The 19,970-nt window shown below is 39.9% G+C and overlaps 1 protein-coding gene and 1 long non-coding RNA gene across 17 annotated transcripts; both read left to right on the top strand.

Annotated features, from left to right (window-relative positions):
- Window positions 1-3,160: 3,160 nt before the first annotated feature.
- Window positions 3,161-15,346, top strand: LOC103982889 (synaptotagmin-2). 12 transcript variants are annotated; one of them, XR_010481610.1, is made up of 11 exons: window positions 3,163-4,341; window positions 5,025-5,266; window positions 6,501-6,519; window positions 8,563-8,768; window positions 9,107-9,216; window positions 9,319-9,417; window positions 10,245-10,695; window positions 10,774-10,872; window positions 12,377-12,658; window positions 12,927-14,075; window positions 14,511-15,346. XR_010481610.1 is itself a non-coding variant. In XM_009399958.3 (9 exons), the coding sequence occupies exons 1-8, from the start codon at window positions 3,530-3,532 to the stop codon at window positions 10,860-10,862; spliced, it is 2,028 nt and encodes a 675-aa protein (XP_009398233.2). In that variant the 5' UTR covers window positions 3,163-3,529; the 3' UTR covers window positions 10,863-10,872; window positions 12,111-12,350. The 12 variants fall into 12 exon arrangements, 6 of the variants coding, with proteins under 6 accessions (XP_064948740.1, XP_064948742.1, XP_064948741.1 ...); XR_010481607.1 differs by having other exon boundaries at window positions 3,161-4,341; window positions 10,245-10,872; XR_010481608.1 differs by lacking the exons at window positions 12,377-12,658; window positions 12,927-14,075; window positions 14,511-15,346 and adding exons at window positions 11,034-11,374; window positions 11,468-11,530; window positions 11,618-11,971 and having other exon boundaries at window positions 3,161-4,341; window positions 10,245-10,872.
- A 905-nt stretch (window positions 15,347-16,251) lies between these two features.
- LOC135598602 (uncharacterized) lies at window positions 16,252-19,850 on the top strand. 5 transcript variants are annotated; one of them, XR_010481604.1, is made up of 4 exons: window positions 16,252-16,842; window positions 17,752-18,994; window positions 19,102-19,178; window positions 19,330-19,850. It is a non-coding gene; the product is annotated as an uncharacterized LOC135598602 (long non-coding RNA). The 5 variants fall into 5 exon arrangements; XR_010481603.1 differs by having other exon boundaries at window positions 17,752-19,178; XR_010481605.1 differs by lacking the exon at window positions 19,330-19,850 and having other exon boundaries at window positions 17,752-18,595; window positions 18,696-19,305.
- The last annotated feature ends 120 nt before the right edge of the window (window positions 19,851-19,970 follow it).

The raw sequence follows: 19,970 nt of genomic DNA, 5'->3' as shown, positions 1-19,970 counted from the left end.
GATTAGATCAATTTAAGATAATTCCAAATTATAAATTTTATGGCACTTCAGATGGGTTCTAACTGGAATCTGATTCAGTTCAAAACAATTGAACGAATTCATGCCAATTACGAGTTATAGTGAGGCGTGATGTGTTTATTATGAATTTGAATGAAATTAATGAAATTTTAAGCTGAAATGAATAATTGACACATAATATCTTTTGAGGACTCTGTTTTCATCAGCCCAATATTGGTAAGATGCCTTCATGTGGTGACTAAATGGGTTAAATGTATCACAGATAAAAGATATTTGCTATCGACAGTGTTGTATGGGTTTCCTTCTTCTTGGGAGAATAATATAGCCCAAGGATTGTGATGACCATGGTATTGACGTGTGACATGATTTGATTGATATTTGTTATATGATTCACTCAATTTTGAAATTTCTTATATAATTAAGCGGATATGTAGGTGGTTCTTGCTGAAGGAGTCCTGGACGTGGTCCCAAAATTATGATCCTAAGATGTTGATTCTGTCACCCAAAAAAATTGACATGTCAAAAAGCTCAAAGATAACAGCTGCATAAATGAAATAGGTAGACACTTACCATGGTAAAATATTTGTGGGCATCAGACAAGAGATCCTCGGTGGGTCTCAAGTATTATTGGCCCTCTGCCAAAGAAGCACTGATTCCAAGTGATGGCCTCACTTGAAACTCCTCCCATGGTTGGTTGGAACTATTCGGGTTCTAGCTTGGGAAGCAGATCTCCCCATCACCTGTCAACCATCCTGTTGTCGATTCATAGTGATAGGATCTTGACCGGATAGGTAGAATCTCTACCGTCGCTAAAGGTAGCGAGCCATGTGGGGTAGCTGACGGTCTTGCCCCTAAAGCATCGGAGTGACGGGAGATGAGGGGTTGTGGTTGTTGTTGTTGCGATGCCTCAAAGCTAGGGGTCTCGGCCCACTAAAGCATCAGAGTCCGAGTTGAAAGACTTTGCACTAGGTGGCGGAGCTACACCACACAATGGATTCGCTTGTGCTGGGAGGGCAACCTCTATTGGAGTAACTGACTTGGCTCCTTTCAAGGTTGACGAGGATGATGTCTTGTCTAAGTTTAAAGTGTTGGAGGAGGAAGCTGAGGAAGATATCGCAAACTTTAAATTGGGCTGTCGGGAGGTCTTGAGAGTTCGTTTGCAAAGTTTTTTTATTATGAGGGTAGGTAACAAATCCGGAAGCAACTTATGGGTATTTATAGGAGGGGAAGATGATATTTCGCTTGCTCGGTCATCTCTTCAACTCCCGAATGCTTCGAGTAAAGTAGGACATATGACACCATCAATACGGCCCAAGGCACACGATAATATCTTGAGGCCCCATTGATCAAATGGAATATCCTCATGATTATAACAGAATCTATCATAATCTACGCAATGGCCATTCATCAAAAGTCATTTTGCCATGACCTCTCTTTATCGGTGGGTATAACATGTGCAGCTATATCTGGATTCGCTCAAATTCTCCCACTCACTGATGGGGTGGCGTACCCTACAAGTGCATCGACTGAACCCTCCCACCGTCATACGATAGTGGCATTGCTAACATGCGCCATTGCACATGGCCTTGTGGCCCTTCATGCGCCATCGCACCTGGCCTTATGGCCCTTAATACGCCACCACATATGATTGTTTTATCCTATTGTGCCTCACACCCAGTCCTATGGCCCTTCATGTACCACCGTTCCAGGTCGCTTGACCCTATCATGTCACCACACCCAACCTTGTGGCCCTTTGTGTGTGCCATCGCGCCTTGTCACCTTACCCTATATGTTTGAAAACCTGGATAGAGCATCATATACACAATGGAAGAACAAAAAAAATAAAATTTCAGACTTAAAAAAAAAGGTTTAATCGTTATACGAACATTAGTGCATGAAACAAAACGCAAAATCGAAAACTGTGTGCGTCAGGGCAGATTTTTTACCTAGGGAGATCGTATATCATTGTAAAACCTCAGATCTACAAGAGTGGATGGAGGTCAATTGTCCTCTTCTTGTTGTCCATACACCTCAAATATGGGTTGTTGGCCGAGGAGGAGAGGGAGGAGGAAAATATAAGGTAGCAACTAAAAAGAATATATCTTATGCCCTTTTGGTTCTCTCTTATTTATAGAGGACAATGTCAACTTAACTATAATGAATCCTACCTTGTGGGATATTAGATCTCCATCAAAATACTAAAGCCTCTTGGATTACTCGTGTCTAAAATAACTCATACATTTTTAAAAACGTAGCATATAAGCCCCTCCTGTCAAGTCTAAATTAACAAACGTTAGAGTTTATTTATGTGGTATGTTGACTCATAATAAATTATTAATATAATGACATGTGTAATTTAAGTTTGAAAAATAGTTAAGATTTATCTCGTCAAGGAAGAAGAAGAGATGGAGGTCGTGGTGACGAATGAAAGAGGAGAGGTAGAGATAGGAGAGGCCGAAGGTGGAAGCGAGGGAGAGCTAGACCACCACGTTATAGGCACGACAGGTGAGAGCACAAGAGAGGATGAAGTAGGAAGCAGAGGGGACAAAGATGACTAAAAGAAAGAAGAGGGACTAGGAGACCACTACATGCATAGTATCGGATTGATCGGCGCATAGCCACCTGAGGTAGGATTGTAAGCTCCTGAGCTCATCGTCAACGCCGAAGAGGTTGCATGTGTACGATGCCTTGCTAGGCAATAGCGGCTCGGTGCTGCTGTTGGTGGTCGCTTTCACGATGATGCCTCCTCCCACGATTGATTGTGGTTTCAATTTTTTTAAAACTTAAATTATATATGTCATTATATTAATAATTTATTATGAATTTATATGTAATGTCAGTAAACTATAAAGTATCGATACATTGCGTGCACGAGACACCAACTCATATCGACAATAAATAGGAGCATTAATTTGAATCAGATTCCTCTTTTTTACTTCTCGTACGTAATCAACTCAACAAGCAAAATTTCAAGTTGGGTTTGGTTGTCATGCCATGGCAGCGATCCGAAACTCAAATCGGCTTGGGCTAATCGACTCGACAAGCAAAATCCCAGATTGGGTTCGGTTGTCATGCCACGTCAGCGACTTGGAACTCGAACTGACTCCGGCTAATCAACTCAACAAGCAAAATCCCAAATCAGGCCCCGAACCGAATCCACGAACAAGTCCCAGCCGCCCGTTCCGCTCGCTCTCGCCTTCGCCACATCCGTTCTTCTCCTGTTCTACCGTTCGCTGCCTCTCCTCGTCGGCTCCCGGTCTCTTCCAAACCCTACCATCTCTGCAGCGGTCCCTTCTCCGCTCCTCGAGTTGGTCGCGGTGGAGTCGTCCGCGTCCCTCGATTGGGACTGCGGATCCAGCTAGCGACCTCCGTAACCGAGATCCTCTGTGTCCTCGCGTCTTGGATGGTTCATGCTGGGGGTTCGGTTGGCGTCCCGTGGCGGAATCCATGTCTAGCTCCGCATATGACGTGAATCGCGCTGCGCCTTATCGGATTGGGTCCGGCGCGTGTGATGTCGGCGCCGCAGGATTTTCTCGGGTTGGTTCTTCCGCAGGTTTGTTTCGGAGCTCGGTTCGTCTGCCCTTGGAGGATAGGGTATGCTGGCCGAGGCCGATGTCGGCCTAGGTGGAGTAATCGGCGGACCAAAAGATTGTATGTTGGGGTCGTTTCGGATCGAACAAGGAGGTGGAGATGCGGCGCGTCCATACCCTCGGCCGGAAACAACAACCCTAGCTTGAGCTCCTCTAAGAGAACCGCCGAAGCTCAGAAAATATTGGTTTCAGGGCGTCTGGCAGAGGAGCTGCCAAATGAAGATTCGGAATCCCAGACGATGCGGTTGTCGTCCAGCTTCACAAACTACCAAGAAGACCCTTTGGTGGACAAGTTAAGGACGCAACTGGGGGTGATTCACCCGATCCCTTCTCCGCCGATCAATAGGAACATCGTTGGCTTCTTCGTGTTCTTTTTCTTTGTCGGGGTTGCTTTCGACAAGGTTTGGACCACGAGGAAGAGGAACAAGTCAGATCGCAATGTTAAGAATGACACATGGCCTCAGGTGCCGAGTAGCTTCTCTATATTCTTTGAGAAGGATCTTCAGAGGAAAGAGTCGGTGGAATGGGTGAACATGGTTTTGGGTAAGTTATGGAAAGTGTATAGGTCTGGGATTGAGAACTGGATTATTGGATTGCTACAGCCAGTAATAGATAACCTTAAGAAACCTAGTTATGTGCAAAGAGTTGAAATTAAGCAGTTCTCACTAGGTGATGAACCACTATCAGTCAGGAACGTCGAGAGGAGAACCTCCCGCTGTGTTAACGACTTGCAGTAAGTTTTTACTTCTTATTTTTGAAAAAAAATATGCTAGTAATTTTACAAAGTGGATTGTTTTAAGTAACACACACACATAGTTTTAGAAAGTTATTTGAATTTGAAAGTTCCAATTTGATATATTCACTGATATCTTGCACGTTAATTATTAATTGATTACACGAAGTTAATTTTCTTCCAATTGTTTAATCGTCGAATATAGAGTTGCAGTTGTTTTATCTTGCATTTACCATTCGAGGTGATGATTACTGTGGTTTGACCAACTCTTGCTGTTATTCATGTTTGCATGCTGCCCCACGGCACTGCATGCTGTGGTTTATGTCATTTTACTAGATTACGAATAGTGGACTTTATAAAGTTTTCATTATGTTTAATCGTCGAATATAGAGTTGCAGTTGTTTTATCTTGCATTTACCATTCGAGGTGATGATTACTGTGGTTTGACCAACTCTTGCTGTTATTCATGTTTGCATGCTGCCCCACGGCACTGCATGCTGTGGTTTATGTCATTTTACTAGATTACGAATAGTGGACTTTATAAAGTTTTCATTATGTTCCAGGTCAATCACAACGTTTGTATCTGTTATTTGAACATGATATCCTTACTTCATATTGCATGGACCAATATCTCAAAAATAAATTTTGTTTTGTCTAAGAATGTATATGTTTTCCAATTTCAGGTATCAGATTGGACTTCGTTATACAGGTGGCGCAAGGATGTTGTTATCGTTGTCTTTAAAGTTTGGGATTGTCCCAATTGTTGTACCCGTTGGCATTCGTGATTTTGATATTGATGGAGAGCTTTGGGTTAAGTTACGGTTAATACCAACTGAACCTTGGATAGGAGCCGTATCATGGGCTTTTGTTTCCCTACCAAAGATTAAGTTTGAGCTCGCCCCATTTCGTTTATTTAATCTTATGGGTTTGTTTTCTTTTTCTTGTCCTAATTTGCTTTCACTTTTATCTGGCCAGCTGCTGTTCTTTTCGTTCACTTTCCATTCTTCACATGCATAAAACAAGGAATTTTACTGCAAGGTCTCTTCATCTTTTTGTCTTCATGCATAGAGTATCTAATCAGAGATAAATGCATTATGTTTGTATAGCTGACCTGTTGAACAAGGATCCATGTAAACAACACCCAGAGACCCGACGATAAAGATAGGTTTGGTTGTTTGAATGATTTTTTATCAATTAACTTGATTTGATAATAGAGTTCCCTGAATACAAAGAATCCGCTGATGTCAGAAAAATGAGAGAATGAAAATTATGCACTTAGTTGAAGGAAAAATATATATGGATAAAAGCTGCATTGCCATGAAAAGCATGTTTATAATACATAGAAATTCCAAATAATTTAAAGAAGTGGAATTCTTGTTTGATCTTATAATATTGCTGCTTGTCTAGAATATATTGTTTGAAGGGCTTTCTAGTATGTCCCTTTTGTTCTTCAAATTTGTAGTCATGGATTTTGCAAGATTGTGTTGCTCTGAAGCATGGTTTCAGATACCAGTCAGTGAGATATGTGTCAATGGCTTGATCCTGGTCGGTGTTTTCTTTTTATTTTTTGGATGATACAGTTTGTGTATACCGTTAAGCATATACCGGTACCATACTGGTCCAGTAAACTACCGAAACCAATGTTGGATCAAGATTTAAATCCTTACACTGAAGTACCATTGTTCTTGAAATACTTGTTAAAGTTTGTCAATACCAGTCATTTTTAGATACCACCTATTGTTTCCAAATAAGCATTGAATTCAATTTACATACATCTGAAAGGTGATATTTCTTTTATAATATCACCAATCTTTTAATTGGGACAAAAATAATCCCCAATCAGTAAATTTGAGATCCATATCACATGGTATATTCAATCCTTCAAATACATTCATGCAATGATGGTATGATTAGTTATTCTTGTCCTGTAGTTAGATTGATATGCCAAACTATTTTTCATGTGCTGCCTTCGGAAAAAGCGTTTAATCTTAGAACTTCATCTGAATTTATTGCACGTTTTCATTGTGTTTTACATGTTTATCTAAATTTAGTTGAGTTGTCTATGAATTATAAAAATAATTAGTAGCTGAATTTTGCTTTACTAAATACTAATATAGTTGAATGTCTTTTTTTGCATGTTTCCATCAATTCCCCATCAGCAATTCCTGTTCTTTCGCTGTGAGTATCTTCATCCTTTAATTGATATTCATGTCATTTTGAATGCTAATATTTATGTATTTGAACTTCCTTTTATTTTTATTCCACAACTTATTATTATTACTGTATGTATAGCTATTTTGTGAACATTTTTCACGAGTAAACATCTTGGGATCCTGTTCCAAATACGGCCGTTCCATGTCAAAATTATATGCATTTGGTTTTAACAGTCTTATCCTCATTACCTTGTCTAATCAGTTTGAGTTACATATGCCACATTTTAATGCTCTTTTTGTTCTAATCTGGGAATTTAGTAAAACGTAATCTCAATATTGATAACAAACCTATCCAAATACCAACAAAGATACATTTGTTCCATGTGAAAAGGGTGCCAAAGGATGTTGTTAAACACACGACACAAATTGACATATGTCTCAGCTAAACTTGGGGTTGGCCACAAGGATCCTTATCATCATTAGGTTTGTTGAGGGTGTTACTGTCGCCATTTGTAGGGTACTGCAATTTTACTCTGCTGCTAGATTAAAAAATTGCAGAATAAGTCAATTCAATTTTGTAAGTTAGGAAAAGCTTTTTCAGAATGGGATGATATTATCCAAGATGTACAAGTACCACTTGACCTTACTCGAAGAGTATTTGCCCAATTTATCCTGTTTGTGTAGATAATGCAACTGTAGAAATGCAGGATTTCTTTTTCTGTGCATATAGAGATGGAATTCATGGCATGCATGTAGAGTATTGCTTTCATGTTAAATCATTATATATTATCTATATACCAGTGGCTGCAGGATTGGGTATGGGATTGGCACATAAAACTAATAAACTATAAAAATAATTGTTCATTTAATTAAAAGAAAGAAAAATAACTTAAATTCATTGCTTGAAAATCATATATATAATCGAAATATAAATCAATTACTAAAAATACTTGAGAATGCTACTTTCTCTGAGTAGATCAGGTAGGGGAGAGGAACCCCTCCGCCTTCTTTTCTCCCTTCTGCATGTGCCACTACTTTGGAAGGTGGGTCATAGCTAGCACAATGGAAGGTGGCAGAACAGCATATATCTAGCACAGAGATTAGTGTGGCTTAAGAGGTTAATTCTTTTTCATTCTTCTCAACTTTCTTCTCTGCCACCCTTCATCTTCCCTCTCTTATTAAAGTAATCGGAAACTCTTGTTTCTAGCTTATTTGCTAATAGCATTAAGAAAGAAAAATATCCTTGAGAAGTTGATCCATCAAAATAAGCTATCTGGATTAAGATGATAAATGGTATATGCAGTGAACTAATTGGCTGGGCCATATGAGTTGGATTTGGGGGCTCTGGTTAGTCTCAGGCTTACTGGTTTATAACTTATGTTTGTGTTGTTAGCTGATAATGAGCTCTCTGAACAGAGAAAAAACTGTATCTAGGGATGTTCACGTGTGAATGCTTGCAAATTAAGGGCAATTACTTCTATAAAAAAGCTAGATCTTGGCTGCTTGCACCTGCTGCAAGAACCTCCAGTGGTGTTCTCTAGCTGAAACACTTCTTCGGATATATTAAAACTTTGGTACTCCTTTTTCAAATTGTGCTGATGAGGTACTAGTTTTTGGATTGTGCTTATCATGTTTGATTGGTCGGATATAATTCCTTTGAGTTAAATTTGTCAAAAAAACAAGATTGTCTCTGAAGTAAAATTTTTCTACAAAATGAAATAATATTATGATAATTTAGTTAATAGATCTCTCTCTCAAGTTATATGTCTTCCATGTTGTGCTTTTGGTATCTTTCCCCATTTTGTACACTTCATGCTGTTTAATGTGCATTTTTCAAATTTCACTGTATGTATTATTGTTTCCCTTATGTTGTTCATATCCTTTCTTTTCCCGTCTACATTAGTGTAGTTTTATGTGCACTCATTGTCACACCATTAAAAATAAGTACCTTAGTTTAAACTCTTCTTTCATGATGGCTTACAAGTTTTATATTTATTTACTTTCTGCTTGTGCTCATTGCATATATAATGCCTCTACACGCTTTAGAATGGTTTCCTTTTCTGATTAGGTTCCTTACAAAACTTCTAACTGAAGATCTGCCTCGTCTCTTTGTGCGTCCAAAAAAGATTGTTCTTGATTTCCAGAAGGGGAAAGCACTTGGTCCTGTTCCAGATTATTTTAAAACTGAAGACATTCAGGAAGGAAATAAAGATTTTGTTGGGGAGTTATCAGTGACCTTAGTCGATGCCCGTAAACTTACTTATGTTATATTTGGTATTGAACTTTTAATCTATTAGATTCTTTTAATTTATCTTATACTATATTAAGTAAATTGAAAGTTCAATGTGGTTGTAAATAAACCTTTCATTTTAATTGGCTGTTTAAGATAGAATTTATATCCAACATCTTTTAGCTAGTTATATTAATTTGAGTTGGTTTTCTGTTCATGATTTTGATTCAAATCATTTCATTGTCATTTGATTTTCACATTTTTCTTACAAGTCTTGCCTGCTGTTACATATTGATATGCTATGATTATGGTTTTGTAGAAGCATTTCTGACAACAAGTGCTTTTGATCTTACACATTGTAAAACCTGTTATGCATGGACAGGAAAGACAGATCCATATGTTGTTTTAAGCCTTGGTGATCAAGCAATTCGAAGTAAGAAAAATAGCCAGACAACAGTTATTGGTCCTCCTGGAGAGCCAATCTGGAATCAGGTAAATGATGGTTATTTTTCTACTGATTCTTTTTATTAATAAAATGTAACATGCAGCAATTATTAACTTATTCATGTGATGAATATATTGGTATGTCAACAGGATTTTCATCTTCTTGTTGCAAATCCTAGAAAGCAGAAATTGTATATCCAAGTAAAGGACTCTTTTGGTTTCGCAGATATTACCATTGGCACAGGAGAGGTGAAGTTCTTATTAGCATATCTACATGATGCATAGCAAATTTCTCATTGTTAATATGAGGATAACTTTATTTTCTATTTATCTTTCATGCTTCTAATAAGGAGTATTTATTCTGATTATGGCACGCTGTTCATCAACTTCTTAATGTTATTTTCTGTTAACGAAATAGATAAATCATGACTCCTGCTTTAGATGTTCTTTGATACAGTTTTTTTTTATATTCATCATGTTGCAAAACATGCAGCTTAAGTATCAGCTTGATTATATAATTGATCTTGTGATGCCAAAAATATTATATGATTTATATCATGTTTTGTTGTAATTCACCAAACATTAATCTTCCTTATTTATTTTTCTACTGTCTTATTTATTTTTTCTACTGCACTTTGCAATCCAGGAGTCCCTGATATAATCTTTACCCTTTAGCATGTATGTGTAACCGTTAAGTCAAGTGATTTACATTCTTTGAAAATATGGTGATTCTCTTTTGATTGGTTGATCCCATTCCAATCTGGATCACTGGTCCCTATTCTGTTGAAAAATTGGGAACTAATGGCAGTTTCCTGGAGATTGGCAGTGAACAGCCAATCCGTGCCAGCAGTTGATCAGTATCAACCAATAAAATGCAGAGTTAGCTGCAAAAGGAAGGGAATCTCGTATTCTATACTGTATAATATTGTCACTTTATCTTACTGAAGCGAATCTGCATTGGATGTTAAGTGAAGTTAGCTGATTTTTTAAATTCTTTTAAAGTTTTATGTAGCTAGTTATTCTGTTGGTTAACTTATCTATGTTATCTAAGAAATATGATGTTCATTGATAACTAGGTTGAGCTCGGTTTGCTTCAAGATACAGTACCGACAGACAAAATTGTAGCTTTGCAAGGTGGGTGGAGTTTGTTTGGGAAGCAATTGTCTGGAGAATTGTTGCTCCGCCTCACGTATAAAGCTTATGTTGAAGATGAAGAAGATGGGACAGAAAAGGAGCTTGTAGATAGTGATGCATCTGATGATGAAAGCACAGAATATGAACAGGCAGATGAATCATATGAACAGAGTTTTAGTGATTACCCCATTGGAGGAGAAAGGGAGTCCTTTATGGACGTCCTAGCAGCTTTGCTTGTCAGTGAGGAATTTCTGGGTATAGTGTCATCTGAGACAGGAAGTTCCAAAGTTTCTGAGCAATCTGCTTATCCAGAATCTTCAGTATCAAAAACATTTGGTCGTGATGCAGAAATATCCATTTTTGATGCTGATAGTGCTTCAGGTGGTTCCAGAGGTACTCCTGCTTCCTTTCCTGATTTTAGTTGGTTTCATAAATTTTCATTAATCCAACTAGAAGTTCTGCTTTTTGTAGATTCGCCTCTTGTTTGGCTTGCTATCATAACGAGTATAGCTGTGCTGATTGCCATTAACGTGGGCAGTTCAGGCTTCTTCAACCCTTGATATAAATGAGGTACTTGTGGCATCCTAAGCATGTTTCTAAATAACTCCACGCAATAGTTTTTCACTGTGATGTCTATATGGTATCACTGCATTCCTTGAGTTCCATGTTTCAATAACTTATCTCAGTGTTTCAATTACCTAACTTTTTTGTTCCTTTTTTTCCCTCTATAGTACATGTCAAAGATTTAGTTCTCATGTCCCATCAGTGCTGGCTGACAGACACACCAGCAAGGTTTATCAGTACAGTGTGACATGATAGGGTGGTGGCACACGTGCCACTGGGAGGAAAAGATGAACAAATATACTTCTTTGTGTATATAGATATCACAAAAGCATACCTTGGTCAATCTTCAGATTGTCCATGTCTGGCATCATTGTTGGTCTCTTGAAAAGATGAACAAATATACATTTTTATGTGCATGGACATCGCAAATGCAGACCTTGTTCAATCTTCAGACTCTCCATATGTGGCATCATTGTTGGTCTCTTGGTGCTCACCATAGTTTCTCACTGTTAAGTCAATGATTTATTCTGTCATAGCCACTATTTTAGTAGAGAGCCTAGTCCATTTTAAGTGAAATGATTGGACCTGCATGTCATTACAGGGCTTTTGACAGTTGTTCACTGACTTCTGGTGTGAACCTGCAGGATCATCAAACTAATATATGGTCTGATCTGCTTACTGGCAATTTCTTCTTATTGAATTTTGGTCATTTTGATAAGCATTTGGCTCTAACTTTCTTTTCATTATTCAGCTGCTTTTAGTCACGGGTGCAGTATGATCACATTTGGGAAGGACTAGTGTTGTTTTAATTTTTGTAAATTTTACTGCTTAAGATAAGACTATCTTATCCAAATTTTTTACTGTAATCTCTTAAAGCATTACATGTATGACGTTATTTACAACTGAGTTGGTGTAGAGAAATCTTCATGCCAGTGATTTGTAAAATTATGATTTGTTAGCAGCTCGAGGTTATTAGCTCGTGTAGATATAGAAGCCATTTGATGTATTCTACTTCTTCTTGCATGCTTTTGCATCTTATTTTAAAACTCTTGAATTTATGTCTTTTCCTTTACAATAATCAGACTCCCAATTGACAGTTGATTGATGGATGATTATTATCTGATTCTTCTGCCATAATGTATTTGCTCGAGTATTATTTGCAAATCCACTTCAGTTAATTTTTATGAAAGCTTTTACAGTCCTTGCATCATAAGTAGAATGACTCAAGAGTGTTCTATTTGCAGGCTCCAACATACGTCTACGCTCCAAGATAGAGTAGAAAGTGAACTCTAAACATTTTGATCAATTTCTTCTTTTTATGTAAATTCTTGCTAGAGGAGGAATGCATCCGCGGCCATTTCCTTTTCATGAATTTTTTCTCCTTTGTATACAACTGATCCTTTTACACCATTTTACTTGTAATTTTGGACTCTTAAGCATATCCTTCAAGCTATAATAAAATATGTTCGCCATGAATTGATGCATCATTCTGTATCGATTTTCTTATCAGCAAATTCAAGAGCTTGACTAGAATTCTGCCTAAATCTCTTTGGATCAAGAATTGCATTTCACAAAGTTTCTGATGCTTCTTCCAAAGAGCCAGAAATATGATTAATTCAGGTGAAGGAAATGCCCTCATCCTTCGCTTGTTTGATCAAGATGATCAGCAGGGGAACTCCAATATGTAGCAGAGTGCAAACTGAGCCGCTGATCCAATATATGTAGCAGGGCAAGTGGGCGAGAATGCCGAAGAGGCTCCATAGCCGTTTGTTTGAGTATCTTCTTGTTGCAAGTGAGTTATATACCAGTTGGGAACCATAGTGAGATGTTTCCCTATTACAACCGTGTTCAGCAAATTTGATGTAAAATAATCCTTTGATCTCAAGGACTTATTTTAACTAATTTAATTTGGTCATAACCTGTTTTAATTTGTTCCACATTGGTCGTTATCTTAGTCTAAATTAGAAAAAAAAACTTACCGATTTGTGCAACTGATGGTGACTAAATTGCGAGTAACATCTACTCTTTTTTCCCTGTTTTTTTTTTGTTTTCCTTGCCAGGGCTCGAACGGAAGATCGATCGGTGCCATTAAGTCGAGTTTGCACACGCGGAGGCAGTTGGAAGCGCGACCGGCGCACAAGCCGGGGGGGTCGAGGAGAACCCGGAAACGGCGTGTCGGCCGTCCAATGCCTGATGGACGGGTGCCAGCGATGACCGACGGTTCGGTTGGACCGCCCCCTTGACCCGGTGCGGACGGTTCCAAGCGCCTCGCATCGGGGCGCGAGCCGGAGGACACGCGTCGATCAACCCGCTCGGAGCTCGCACGTGCGTCATAATCCGGCCCTCCCATCGGCGTTCTTTAGGGTCCGCCCCACGGGGGCACGCTTCCATGTTCCTTCCGAAACCCTCACAACCCCCTCTCTCTCTCTCTCTCTCTCTCTCTCTCTCTCTCTCACATCAGGTCTCTCTTCTTTCATCCCTGCGTCTTCTTCTGTTTCCCATCTCAGTGCTGCATTCTTTCTTCCTTTCTTCTCCAAAGCGTGATGTTGTCTCAGTTGCAACCTACTCTATTATGCTATCTTGTGGCCACCTAGTTTCCTGGTACAAAAACCAACCTTTGCTTTAAGAATGACATGGTCTCAGTTGTGCCCACAGAGAGAGAGAGAGAGAGAGAGAGAGAGAGATGTGTTTGGTGTTTTCTTTGCTCGATCCACTTTGTTTAGGTTATCTTTCTGGCGGTCACTTGGTTTCTTGGTACAATAAACCAAACCTAGCTTTTTCCCTTTGACCTTTGCAACGATCCCGTATTCCCATGATCCCATCTCCTTGACTGTGTCTGCCATCCTATGATACGATCTCTTTTTTTTCCACTGTAGTTACATCAGATCTCATTAGACCTTCCTGATGGAAATTTCCACTTCATTTGCTTCAATCTTTCTGCGAAATCTGTGTCCTCCTTTTCTAATGTTTTTAGCTCCAGGATGCCTTCAAGAGCTGCTTGCAGGAGATGCCAACAAGTTCATGATCATGTTCTTCCACGGCTTTCTTGAACTGTGAGCTGGTGTTGCTTCCACCCTTTCCTCGTTGCTCCTCGAGAGATCACTGTGCGACGAGGAAGACACATCCAGCGCAAAGTTCAAGAAAGATGTGGGAAAACATGACAGATCTTTTAGACAGTTCCATTCTTCACAACATCAGGCAGCAGACCGGTAAGTCGTAACGTGTGCATTGTCTCCTCCTCAGACTCTGTTGTTCTTTGAACTCACTGTTCCTTTTCACTCGAGGTGCTTATTATTGCATGATCCAGTGCAGGATTCTCACATCTTTTTCTTGGAAGGAACTCATTCTTCCTACTATTTCAGCTTCGCTGTAGATTCTGAAAATTAGAACAACAATCATCTTTTTCTCATTTTAATTGTTGAAAAATGCAGCTTATTCTGTTGGAAATACTTTTATGTTTGCCTCTTTTTCCCTGTTCCTTTTTTCCTTCTTCCATAGCCTTCTAATTCTACAATTTATTCATGGCACTCACTGTTTTCGATGTTCCGAAATTTTAAGTGGTAAGATTACTTCCACTTCATGATGTCAGTGTGATTTCACTACCTTGATCCATCTTTTCCTTTGTTCTTTTTTATTCGGTGCAGAAACAATCAAAGAGAAGACTCTGGTGATTGCTGTCTCTTTGCATTATTCTTCTGCAATGTTGGAACTGGTTGGCTTTGGGCCACTCTGATAGCTGCAATCACTGAATCAAAGGAGATGTCAGAAAGTGCCAAGTACATGTAGTTTCAATGTGGGGAAAAGAAGAAAGTGATCTGGACTTTACAACGCATGATTACACTGTGTGTCATATGACTCCAAAGAAGATGGCTCAAGTGACTAGAAATCGGTGGGTATTCATTCACTTTGTCGCATAAACCGACCCAGAACTGGCTATTAAGCAACGATATGTTCGTACACAAGGCCGGCAGATGGTATTTGATTCCAGCCATTCGCGAACGAGTCATGAAAGCTTTTCTCTGTGGAAGATGTGAGGAAAAAAGATATGTTTGATGGATCCTTTTGCAGTGTTTTCAGTGCTTCTTTACCGCCAGTGGGCTGCTGCAGCACGCTGCAATGCAAGCACATGCAAACTGTGGCCTTAGAGGTTTAAAGCTTTATGTTACGCAACATGAATTGAGATCACTGGCATCCTTTACACAGTGATAACAACTCAACTCAGTAGCTGTCTCAATTAGAGCTGGTAATCAATCAGCCAATTGGACCTGCCAAGGGATGCTGGAGTTCAGGCGTTCGGTCAATTCTTTGGAATGGCTGTTTACACCAATGCATCAGAGAAGCCAGAAGATGAATTCCATGGCCTTGTGATGGTGTTGATGATCTAATCTTCTGACAGCCCAAACTGTTTCATTGAACTATTCTGATTACGGTTTCCGAATGATTCAGTGCTGTCTTATCAAATCTTCCATCTTTGTACTCATATGGTCTCATCAACATCTTTTAACTTGTGATGACAACACAAGCAAGCCCACATACACCTTACTGTTCCTAATAGCAGGGTTTAAGCATCCATCCTATGTATGAATTGATACGATATCACATTCAATAGATACTATAATTTTTCACTGAATTTATTCAAGATTGTTTGCATAGAACATGGAAAATCTCCAAACAATCAAGACTCGAATTATTATTATTATTATTATTAATAAATTAGACTTACTCAGAATCATTACTCATTGAAAATTTTGACCAAAGAAGGAGATAAAAGACCTAAGAAAACTATTACCATAGGTCATAAATAAAAATTTAAAGACTGCTAAATTGCTGCTATTAGTAAGCTTTGAGGTTCCATGATCTTGATTGATGCCTTTAAGATTCACGCGCACAAGTTTGACTGATGGGCTCATTGTGTGGCTTGTGACTCGACGAGGATCGCCTTCGATCGCACATCACATCTTACCGCAATTAATTAGTCAGCGAGTGCTCACGAAATTTGCATGTCTGCTGTCTTTTCTCAAAGCAAGCGGAGCTCGCGGTTTCTCTTTATGATTAGGGAAGGGTAAAAGATGGGGTCCGAGACGTGCCTCCCATAAACTGGTGGTGGGGCCCATGCGCTTCACGTCAAATTATTGGGCACCGGCCGCCCGGGCCCCACGCGGCAGCGAGCCGGCATCACCCCCCGCCCGGCTAACGACCCACCGCCTCGGTAACCGCGATCGGACGCGCGTCGTGTGGCGATTCGTCCGGCGCTCGTGCGGAAGGAATTAGAAGCTGCAGCCCCGCACGTGCGGGATCTGGATCGGTTACGTAACCGGCCCGGCCGTGGTTCTCGGCCGGTTAGTTACCTTCTTTCCCTCTATTTAAGCCGGCCGTGAGCCGGCTTCTCCTCTCACCTCTCCGCCTCCTCCTCCTCCTCCTCCATCTTTCTCCGCAGCCGAACTCTCTTGTGGTGATTCCTTAGATTTCATGATGGCATAGACGATAGCAAGATCGTGGACATGCTTTCCACAGGCTTTCTTGAACTGTGAACTCTCCGTGGTCCTTTTTCGCTTCCTTGATCCTTTCTTCCCGAGGAAGAACTCCAAGGAAGAAGAAGAGGAGGAGGAGGAGGGGATGGTGACCGCCGTTGATAGTTCAAGAAAGCCCGTGGAAACCGTGACAGATCTTTCCGAGTCTTGGACGTAGGTTTTGTATGATTTCTTCCGCTCGCTGAATTAGTGTGTTCTGTGTTGATTGGGTGGGAATCGTACTGGAACAACTGATTACATGTTTCACATATCCCAATTGTGCGATTGCCTGTTATGAATCGATTGAATTCTGATTTAAGTAGTTGTTTTCCTCATCTGGAAGATGCTTTCTTTTGAGATCTTGCCTTCTTTGATAAGCAACTGGTCTTGTTTTTGTTGCAGAATTGGAGAATACGGAGCAAAAAGCCCCAGAAGCATTGTAGGATTCAGCAAGGCTGAGATGATGGTAATTGTTCATGAAAAACCTAGCAATTTATCCTTTAATTTTACGAATTACTTTTTTATTATTAAAGGCATGTGAATTTGAGGGTCAGTTGTCGTCGGATCATGGAGTAGGTAATGAATTAAGCATTTCAAGGCAACAAATTGGCTTCGTAGAAATTTGCTTGGTATCCTGTATTTCTAACTGGTTAGGAGTAAAATATCGTCGTCCCTTGGCCCTGCTATTTGAAAGGTCTGTGCAATAACATAGTATTGAGTGAAACTGTGAGGATACATGCTTGAGAAGGAAGCATTAAATTCGATGAGTAGCAGTGGTTATATGAAAAGGAAGTTGAGAGACATATTACTAAATGTTGATTGGGGCCTTTGTGGTTAGCTCATCCAATATTAAAGTCAACATTATAGCTTTGGAGTGGAACTGAAAGATGAAGAAAAGGAAGAATATGGGGAAAGGGGATGACAATCATGTGAGTCCTTTGTGAAGAGGACAACTACAGTTCACTGGCACAGATAAAAGCTTAGAGGGTTCGTTGAACCTGCTTTGTGGAGCCCCTGGTGCTAAATTTGGTCATGCTTGGCCTTAGATCTTACTTTTAGTCTCATCTTTTTCCTCCTTCCTTATGTTTAACACCAAACCTTTTCAGTTTATCAAAAGGAATTTGTTCAGTATTTGACACTGCAGTAACATATCACATTGTTTGCGGTGCCCTTTTGTCCTTTGTTTTGCTGCATGAGGCCTTTCGGATCTCTCCCTCTCTCTCTCTCTCTCTCTCTCTCTTTCTTTCTCCAGTTTGATCCTTCAGAAAATGTTGTGGGGGTATGGTAATTGAATATTCAGATTATACTTGTTTTTAATGATTCATGTTCTTTTTTTAGCCTTTATCTGATGTACAATGCTGCTTGCCTTGATCAGTGTGCACTAAAAGGTTGCCAGAAGTCAAACCAAGCTTCATGCTGCTCCACTCCAACTATTGACATGTTCCATGAAACAAGAAATTAAATCCAGGCAATGGCAGTATCTTTGATGGCTTTGAAGAAGAATAGCCAGAACACAAGGCAGATGGATCAATTTATTGTGGACTCAATGCTTATGGTGCAAAATGCTAGTTTTTATTTTGAGACAAAGGACCAGCGACCATTCCAGCTCAGAGATGAAAAGGCAGGACAGTAAGGAGTGCCATCTCAGTTGTGGGAGGACTTGGTGGGGATACTGTGGCACCAAGAGACAAGATACAGCAAGATGGCACAATTTCATAGCTGAAAACCTCAACATACATATACCTACATTATCTGTTCGTCTTTCGTGACACATACTTGGCTTCTAACTCGAACAAAGATCCATTGCTCACTAACAGCAGGTTTACATTTTTGGCTCCAGGAGGAGGAAGAAGAGAGATTAATTATTTTGGATGGATTGTGGATTCGATTCGAGAATCCCATGTATAGCGGAATCTCGTGAACGCGGATTGTAATTAAATCCAGGGGATGGCAGTGTCTTTGATGGCTTTGAAGAAGAATAGACAGAACACAAGGCAGATGGATCAATTTATTGTGGACTCAATGCTTATGGTGCAAAGTGCAAGTTTTTTGTTTTTGTGAGACAGAGGACCAGCGACCATTCCAGCTCAGAGATGAAAATGCAGGACAGTAAGGAGTGCCATCTCAATCGTGGGAGGACATGGTGGGGATACTGTGGCACCAAGAGACAAGATACAGCAAGATGGCACATTTCCATAGCTGAAAACCTCAACATACATGTACATGCATTATCTGTTCGTCTTTCCTGACTCATACTTAGCTTCTAACTCGAACAAAGATCCATTGCTCACTAACAGCAGGTTTACATTTTGGCTCCAGGAGGAGGACGAAGAGAGATTAATTATTTTGGATCAATGACATATGATCAAATTAATGGATTCGATTCGAGAATCCCATATATATAGCGGAATCTCGTGAACGGGGATTGTAATGGTGATCCGATGGTCCAAAGCCGGGATGAATCGGTAAAAAGATCCACCCTACTTGCGCAGGGTCGATGGGCGAATCGCTCGAATAACGGCATCCGCGTCTTGATTTCCTTTCTCTTCCCTCGTTTGGTCATCCCACTTGATATCGGCCTCAACCTCACCTGAGAAGATCATGGCCGAGGATATATGGTATGCGAAGCTATCTACACCTCCATTCGCTGTTCTCTTTCAACTTCCATGTGGTCATCGTGGTTCCTGGATGATTGATACGTACCTCCTTCCTTGTGTGCTTCTAGGATTGGAGGATCGGGCATGGAATAAGGTGCAAAGTTAGGGTTTGTACTCGTGTCTCACTGATGATGCAAATATATCGGTATGTAGGAGTCCTGGTAATAATTTTTCACCTAGTATTCAATTGTTCGCTTTCTGTTTAGCTGTCAAATTAGAAAAGAAAGAATGATGCTGCTCGTTGCCAAAGAGATGGATCATATTTCTGACGAGACATGGTGTGGATCATATTTCAGATAATTCTGGCTGGTTTATTGCCCTTCCTAAATCTTATCCAAGGAACGTAGTAGATCTTAATATTTCACTTTCTTTTTGTTGGCGAAATCAGTTTTCCGGCTTCAATGATGGTATTTCTTATGCTCTTTCCTCCTTCCAAGTCTTCTTTTCATTCAAATATTACATGGCAAACATGTTTGATGTTTATACAACAACACTCTGACTAAACTAAAATATCTCTTTTAAGAGATTTTCCGAATCTTAATGCGTTGACAAGAATAATTCAGGATGCACATGTTGTGACCTCACTGATAGCTGTGACCACCATACCTGCAAGTGTTGATACCCAGGGACACATTATTATTATTATTATTATTATTATTATTATTATTATTATTTCAAATCAGGTCTACTGACTCTTGAAGTGTGCCCTGTCTACAGGTGATTATTCTGTAAAAGCTCGATAACTATTCTTGCAGTATGAAGTGTAGAATTGGAGTAGTCGGGATCGAGTTGCCCTCACGCATAGCCGGCGTGGGGCTTCATCGGGCTTTTGAGAGGTGACATCGACCTTGACAGTTCGATACTACCTTCCGTGCATGACTCCTTGCTGCATGTACATTTACTTTGCAAGATCACCCTTAATTTCATGTTGTAGAAT

This window comes from Musa acuminata, chromosome BXJ2-1, assembly GCF_036884655.1.
Source record: "Musa acuminata AAA Group cultivar baxijiao chromosome BXJ2-1, Cavendish_Baxijiao_AAA, whole genome shotgun sequence".
Taxonomy (NCBI): domain Eukaryota; kingdom Viridiplantae; phylum Streptophyta; class Magnoliopsida; order Zingiberales; family Musaceae; genus Musa; species Musa acuminata.
Note: the sequence above shows the minus strand (reverse complement) of the source record. Positions and strands in the feature narration are given on the sequence as shown.

Coding starts and splice junctions, on each gene's coding strand:
- LOC103982889 (XM_065092668.1), top strand. CDS start 3,530: ATGTCGGCGCCGCAGGATTTTCTCGGGTTGGTTCTTCCGCAGGTTTGT. Junction 4,342..5,024: donor CGCTGTGTTAACGACTTGCA/GTAAGTTTTTAC, acceptor TTCCAATTTCAG/GTATCAGATTGGACTTCGTT. Junction 9,217..9,318: donor GAGAGCCAATCTGGAATCAG/GTAAATGATGGT, acceptor GTATGTCAACAG/GATTTTCATCTTCTTGTTGC.